The sequence below is a fragment of the Haplochromis burtoni genome, unplaced genomic scaffold, assembly GCF_018398535.1.
Source record: "Haplochromis burtoni strain Fernald_Lab_line unplaced genomic scaffold, NCSU_Asbu1 Contig_160, whole genome shotgun sequence".
Classification (NCBI taxonomy): domain Eukaryota; kingdom Metazoa; phylum Chordata; class Actinopteri; order Cichliformes; family Cichlidae; genus Haplochromis; species Haplochromis burtoni.
In genome coordinates this window covers 1,407,557-1,414,545 of record NW_024582521.1, presented here as the reverse complement: position 1 = coordinate 1,414,545, position 6,989 = coordinate 1,407,557, and the positions used below count along the sequence as shown (strand labels likewise).

The following is a 6,989-nucleotide window of genomic DNA, read 5'->3' as shown; positions in this document are numbered from 1 at the left end:
TCATTAAAGTTTGAATTTTTCATCCAAGCACAGTCCACATTTCCAGCATTTCTTTAGCATTGCTAACTTCCTGTAAGGAAGCTGAAACGGACAGATCCACATTCAGACGAAACAGATCCAAAATGGTAGAGATGATTCAAACAGATTTAGTTCATTTCATTGCATTTTGCACAAAAAAGTGCTTCAAGATGTCTGCCGTTTGGCAAGACTGGCTTGGACTACAAGTTCCATATGGCACTCGGTCGTTTCTATAGAAACGGGTTGTTGTCTCATTACTGGAAGCTGTGCCACCGTGACGTGTAGTAGCTGTATAATATACCTTACACTCTGGGTAAGTGAAATATCCACATAAATGATTAAAACTGATCAGTATGGTTAGAAATATCGTTTATGGCTCAAATGTGCTGCTTAGCATACTTAGCATGACTTGACAGATCATGACACGTTTATGGTGCTTTTACAGAGGCTTTCATTCATTATCTGCAGCAGTGAGTGTGTGTTATTCACTCATATCACAAACTTTTTGTTCGTGCTGTTTGTGTTTATGATCGTGCTGTGTTTAAAGACGTTCTTGGTAAACGCAGTACTTCACCGTAACATCATCTCCCCCTGCTGGCGGGTGACTATGTATGCAGCTCCAGTGGATTTATCTTTTAAAAACATCAGCAGTTTAACAGGTAATACTCTTCGCTATATCGCTCTTTATGTAGGATATTAAGGGCTGCAAGAGGTCATTTACAATAAATAAATTATTAGTTCTCTCTGACTTAATGGATGAACCTATTAGGATGCACTTGTATAGTCCAAATCGAATGATAATACTTTCGGGGGTAACTCAAATCCATGTAAAATGTATGACTTAAAATCACTCTGAAATATTGATGTTTTGAAAAGAAACTGAAGTAATAAAACAGGGTCATGGCACTTTAAAATTTTATACATAACTTACATTAGTTGGGGGGGAAAGCTGTTGTTGGAATTTTAAGTTAAAGAAGTAAATTGTCAGAAGATCCAACTGAATAACACAAAGAAATTACTTATTTTTCCACTTGTGTGATGATCAGAGCTCTGACAGTGGGTTTGGGTGGGCCTCAGAAGATTATCACATTTCAGACTGGACAATGGCAGCCTGAAGTTTGGAACAGTTGCTCTTTAGATTTCTATGTTACGTTGGAGGGATTCATTAAGCCTCCAGTCCTTTATATTAATGAAAAAGATGGCAACACTAATACAACAGCACACAAAGTTACAGGCCCGTACTTTAGTAGCATTTAATACCCACTGTGTTTTATTTTATTTGGGGTTTCAGACACATGGATAGAGGAGCCCAACAGCGGTCTGAGGCCTCTAAAGAAAAATTCAGAGATGAAATATCCCAGCTGTTCGCTCCGCCTCAACAACAACAACATCACTGAGCTTCATGACCTCCAGAAGACTGTTAGCCATTTCCTGGCTCAGCCGGCACATCTAACCTGGTTGGATCTTTCCTTCAACAAAATCACACACATAGACCACGTGAGTGTCGTTATCAGCAGCTGTTTGTCTTTCTTTTACATCTGAAGTACATCTGAAGCTGGTGTACACATGTGTGTTCCAGGTCTTGTGTGAGTTGCGTGAACTGCGTGTGTTGTACCTTCATGGAAACAGCATTTTTATTCTGTCAGAGGTGGACAGGCTGGGAGTGCTGCCACATCTGCACACCATCACTCTGCATGGAAATGTGATAGAAACCAACAAGGCATACAGGTGGAGATTTTCTCAACTGTATTTTACACTAAACACTCGTCACACATGTCCCAGGGAGCTTTAATGTGTTTTAAATGGGAGATATTTTATAGAAGCTGATGATAGTTTGCTGTTTACAGAACCAAGTCCAGACAATCAGAAGCTCAGACACCTCAGAGGTGTAGAATGAGGGATTGCTCTCATTCTGCAGATGTCTGTAAGTGTGACATGAGTGCACGGCAAGCATCTAAGTTCACAACATTGTAACAGGTGCTTAAATGCAGATAGGGTTCATATTACTTGTCCTAGTCTGCATAGCAACACCGGTTAAAAAAACACATACAGTGCAGTGACTGCAGGCTCATGTCCATCTGCAGACAGAGGCACCTCTGTTTAAAACCGATTTCTAATGAGTGACAGCAGCTTCTTCATTCATTTAGAGCATGTTTGCAGCGCTGGTTACACAAGATAAAGTTTGGATGCGTTTGCAAAGACGAGGCCTTTTTAGTATTCAGTGTTATTTCTGTATAAATGTCTACAAAACGTGCCTGAGATATTTATTGGGCGTCTTTCTGTATGTAGGAATCGTGTGATTACCGTCCTGCCTCGGTTAAAGACGATGGACTTTAGTGCCATAACGCGACAGGAGCGAGTCTTGGCAAAGATCTGGCACCAGAGCAACAGCCGCTGCAGGAGCAGCAAGGTTAACCAGTGACTGCTGCCTCGTCTCCATCCATAAACTGATACTCTTTACCTATTTGTCAAGTGCACACTTTATTAAGCATGAAGCACACATAAAGGGATTAATCCAAACACTGAATAAAGAGGCGGACATTACTATTAAAAATCTAGCTGTATGATCTGGCATTGTATGGATGGCAAGCCAGTCCTTAAATACTAAGAGTATATGAGAAGGTGACTGAGAGCTGCAGAGAAAGCAGGAGGGTCACAGAGAGAAAAATAAAAAAGAAGAGGGAGAGGCTCTGGGAAACAATGACCCTTTGAGCATTAATATCAAGGGGTATGTCACAAATCTGCACCGATTTAATCTCTCACCTTTTTCTCAAAAAAAAAAAAAAAAGAGCTTATATGTGTTGCATTTTGTGTAGTAATCTCTTGTACTGAGCAGGTATGAGCTCAAAACAGGCCAAAAAGTGACAAAATTCAGCCTACTTCTGCTTACTAGCAGGGCCTATAACTCAGAACTAAGTTTAATAGTAATTTTGCATGACTTTATTAAATATACTAAAGGCAGTATACAAAAAAAAGCATAAAAAAGAGACACCTGACTTTTCTTTAAATCAGTTAACTCAAGCGTGGCTGATTGATGAGGCCACTGATAGTAACTGTTCTTCAGAATTAGTAGTGTTGTAGTACATTACTGTGTTCTTTATCCATAGATCACAAAATGTTGTCATTCACATCCAGATATCTGATCATTCATGTGGGTTTTGGAAATATTTTAATACTGTTTGCAACAAAGTTAAATTAAAGAAAGTGCTGTTGACCATCTCTGTAGCATCACTGAATAATTACATCTCACATAAGAGCACACTGGGGTCAGGACAGGAGCGATTTGTTAAAAGTCTTTAATGAATTAAACAAAACAAAAAACAAAACTAAAACTTTTTGGTACTAGCCTAAGACATTACAAACATATTTCAGGTAGTATTACACTTTTGAGTAACAAACATAAAGGGGAAAAAAATGCCAAGAACCCATTGCAAAAAGCTCAGATCAGTTGCGTGGTTTAAATAATCAAAGCCTAGCAGATTATCCCTTTTGTGTCTAGAGCGCTTCACCGTGCTCCCTGCCCACGCATACAGTCGTGCTCTCCTCCGAGGAGCAAATATATACTTGAGAAACAGAAATAAATAATCACAAAAAGGGATCAATTCGTTTTATTTGCTTCTATAGACTGATTGTTAACACCCTGCCCCCTGCTATAACGGTTAGTTTCTGATTATGAACGAATCCAATCATATTGCAATCTGCAGGGGAAACCTCTTTGTTTAAAAGCTTAACAAATGCAGGCCTTAAAAGGGTTCTTGTGTTTCATAAAAACTTATCGCCACAAGATCTTAGCCAATTCTGACCAGTGAAGTCTCTACAAAAAGGAGGGACTTCATACAATCCATCATGTTTAGTTTTTATATTCAAGCAGAAAATTCTGTACAAAGGCATGAAGACACAATATCTGTCCCTACACACACTCGCACACACCCAACCACGCACTTTCATCTTTGAATATTACACTTGAACTTCTGGCCTGCTCGTTTATTTAATGCTAGATAAGCGCAGAGGACACAGCGCCACCTGTAAACTCCAGAATTGTGACCCAAGAAAAGCTGCATCCTCACCCACCAGCCAAGGAAAGGTTATTAAGGTTTGGCCTCGACTGGAATAACAGATTACTCCACTGTCACGTGTCATTGAAATTCACTCTAACTTGGTTAGTGTGAGTTGTTTATGGTTGCCAGTATACTCCACTAAACGATAACATTTTAATTTTGGGAGAAAAAGCGTGTCATTCCTTTTTACTGGTGCTAATATTAACATTAACATTTTGTTGTTGCTCAGGGATAAAGACTGAAGAATTTCTGGTGACATCAAGGATGTGAAACAGAGCTAAACATATATGAAGAGTTAAGATTAAATCATGTTTGGGGGTTTTGTTTTGCTTTTTATTCCCCTGGTAAATAACATATTCAACATGTGGTGCAGTGATTATTTGCGATATTCCACGCCACAGTGATCCCTTTTTTTCAGTGGAGACTTTATCAAATGCATTGTATTAACCAACAGCCAACAGCTTTGTGTCAAAAATCCAACAGCTTTATCCCAGGTGAGTCCAACATACGTATCAGCAAGGTGACAAGCTAGCTCTGATTCTCAGAAAACAAAGAAACTAAAAACACTCGTGGAAAACTTTTTTTTTTTTTTTTCAGAGATCATCAAAAAGTTTGATTTCCACAGCTGGAGGCCTCGCTGATGTACATACGAGCTCAAACCCATCTTCCATTTGTCACTAAATTAATTACACTCGAGGACAGCCATGGGGTAAGACCCTACATTGTCTTCGTCTTTGAAGCAGTTTAAAGCAGAAAGCAGGAGGACCAAAATGTTTAATGACGGGTGGGGCTGGAGGTTGAGGATGCAGGAGTGACATGAAGAAAGTGGGACTGGAGCAACAATATGCAGGCCAGAGTTGCAGAATCAGGGAATGGCAAACTGGACCACCAAGTCTTCTTTAGCATCCACTTTGATTTGAGATATTGCACTGTAAGCATAGGCTGCTATCTTAGACACCTGCAAAGAAAATAGAGAAGTCAAATTCTAACCGCTTAGCAGTCTTTAAAATGACACGACTGGGGATTCTGCGCAGGAATCACACAGCCCCATTCAATCAGAGTATGTTACATATGGATGGATACCTGCTGAACATCTGAGTATGGCACCAGGTCACTCGCAAGTACTTGGTGGGGCTGGCTGGTGAGGGAGGGGAGAGCGAGGGCTTTGTTTTGAGGCAGACTGGTGCTCAATACAGTCATCTTTGTACTGAAGAGAGAAAAACAAAGAAATCAGCTGTGCTGCTATTTAAGTTCTCTTAAACCAGTAGACTGTGCTTTGAGGAGCTAGTGTTTAACCTGCACCTGTGTTTTAGTGTAAACGAGGTTGCTCTGTTTGGTAGAAATCAAACAACATGCTGAAGAGCCATTCAAAATTATTATGAGCCAGTAAACAAAACCCATCAAGCCATAAACCGTCTATTTGCACACCTGTATTGTCGAGCTCTGTCCATGTACTCATGCGGCTCCACCATGATGGCGTCTGCTGCTGAGACGTCGATGATGTTCCTGATGTACAGGGGGATAACGGTATGTTTATTACACAGACACTCTTGCGTTATTGTCAGTGGCATGGCTACATTTGCATTAAGGAGGGTCTTACTGTGCCGTCTTTGTCAGGATGGATGAAAGGAGGGCCTGTTCATTTGACAGCGCTGATGAGCTAGTTCCAGGGTTCCAGCCGGTCCCGCCATTTAGTGGTTTGCTGGGAGGGTTCGGGGAGATGAGCGGCTTTGTCTCTTCCTTAAACAAATCAAGAAATTTAACTTACTTCTTTTTCCTTCTAAATCAAAGCTAATTATGACAGTTGAGACCACTTTAAAGTTATCATTTATTTTGTTTTATTTTATTTATTTTACTTCATTATTTTGTGTGTGTGTGTTAATATAATTACATTATAGTAATGCAACAACGCACAAAGTATCACTTCTGCAACTTGTGGTGCTCTTACAAATACTCCAAAAGTAATTTCTTTAGTCTAAAACAAATATATGAGCACAACACAGGCAGAGAAAGATAGATCTTCACTCTGTCCCCATTGCTCCCTTAAACTGGAAAGATGCATGGAGGAAGAAATGACTTATTTCTCTAAACTAAAAATAGCTGGGAATCTTTAGGGTCATATGACTACATGAAAGTAAAATCCCAAATGTCCCTCACCTTGCCGTTTGTCCTATCTAACACGTTAGCAACTTATTCTTTACTCTTCACCTCGCTTTAAAACCATTTATATAAGTAAATAACTTTTTTTTGTTTTAAAAAACAAACAAACATCAAAACACATCTCTTTGCCTCTGGATCTGTTAAAGCTTTCTGAAGTCAGACTGTTTATCATCTTGGCTAACTTAACTGGCTTGTACTTCACAAAAGGCCTAGCCAAAGGCTAGCTTACAGTAGCAAGCTGCTAGCCCCTAGAAAACGACCACTTGTTAACGTCGTCACGCATTACTCACGTGTACCGTCTGCGGGGAAATATGCCCAAAGGGATAATACACTATTAGGTACTCCACTTTTAAATTGCCCAGCTTTCACATATCGGGTTTAGCCTGCTAACAGCTAACTACCTGAGTTGTGTTCTCGTTCTCGCTGCTGTAACAGCAACCCATGGCAACGTCCGACGGCCGACACTACACAACCCCGGCGTCCCTTCTCTCCGTCAGAAACCAGTCGTGCTGTTCTTCTCTAGCAAACATAAAAGTTGTCTCCAGCGTGGTTGTATTATAACCTCATCTAAAGGTAAGGAGCTACTGTCAGAAGCAGCAGCAGCTTCTCGAGCGAGCTATCACATGACAGTAGCTCTAACGCAACAACACAAGAACCACTTCCGGTTTTTGAGAAGCGACGTCGGACCTCGTCACGTGAAGAGGAAGCTTTAAACGTGAACTGAATGAATGATAAATAAATAGATAATATCAA

At 40.2% G+C, this 6,989-nt stretch overlaps 2 protein-coding genes across 3 annotated transcripts; one reads left to right on the top strand and one right to left on the bottom strand.

The window, feature by feature from the left end:
- Positions 1-3,183, top strand: lrrc51 (leucine rich repeat containing 51). Of its 2 annotated transcripts, none has more exons than XM_005933120.3 (5): positions 1-331; positions 585-677; positions 1,310-1,515; positions 1,598-1,746; positions 2,308-3,183. In XM_005933120.3, the coding sequence occupies exons 2-5, from the start codon at positions 626-628 to the stop codon at positions 2,438-2,440; spliced, it is 540 nt and encodes a 179-aa protein (XP_005933182.1). In that variant the 5' UTR covers positions 1-331; positions 585-625; the 3' UTR covers positions 2,441-3,183. The 2 variants fall into 2 exon arrangements, with proteins under 2 accessions (XP_005933182.1, XP_005933181.1); XM_005933119.3 differs by having other exon boundaries at positions 6-331; positions 566-677.
- A 1,488-nt stretch (positions 3,184-4,671) lies between these two features.
- lamtor1 (late endosomal/lysosomal adaptor, MAPK and MTOR activator 1) lies at positions 4,672-6,925 on the bottom strand. The gene is made up of 5 exons (XM_005933117.3): positions 6,638-6,925; positions 5,677-5,816; positions 5,505-5,582; positions 5,160-5,283; positions 4,672-5,034 (listed from the first exon to the last, which is right to left on the bottom strand). Exons 1-5 carry the CDS (start codon positions 6,677-6,679, stop codon positions 4,942-4,944), a joined length of 477 nt encoding a protein of 158 aa, XP_005933179.1. The 5' UTR covers positions 6,680-6,925; the 3' UTR covers positions 4,672-4,941.
- Between the last annotated feature and the right edge of the window lie 64 nt (positions 6,926-6,989).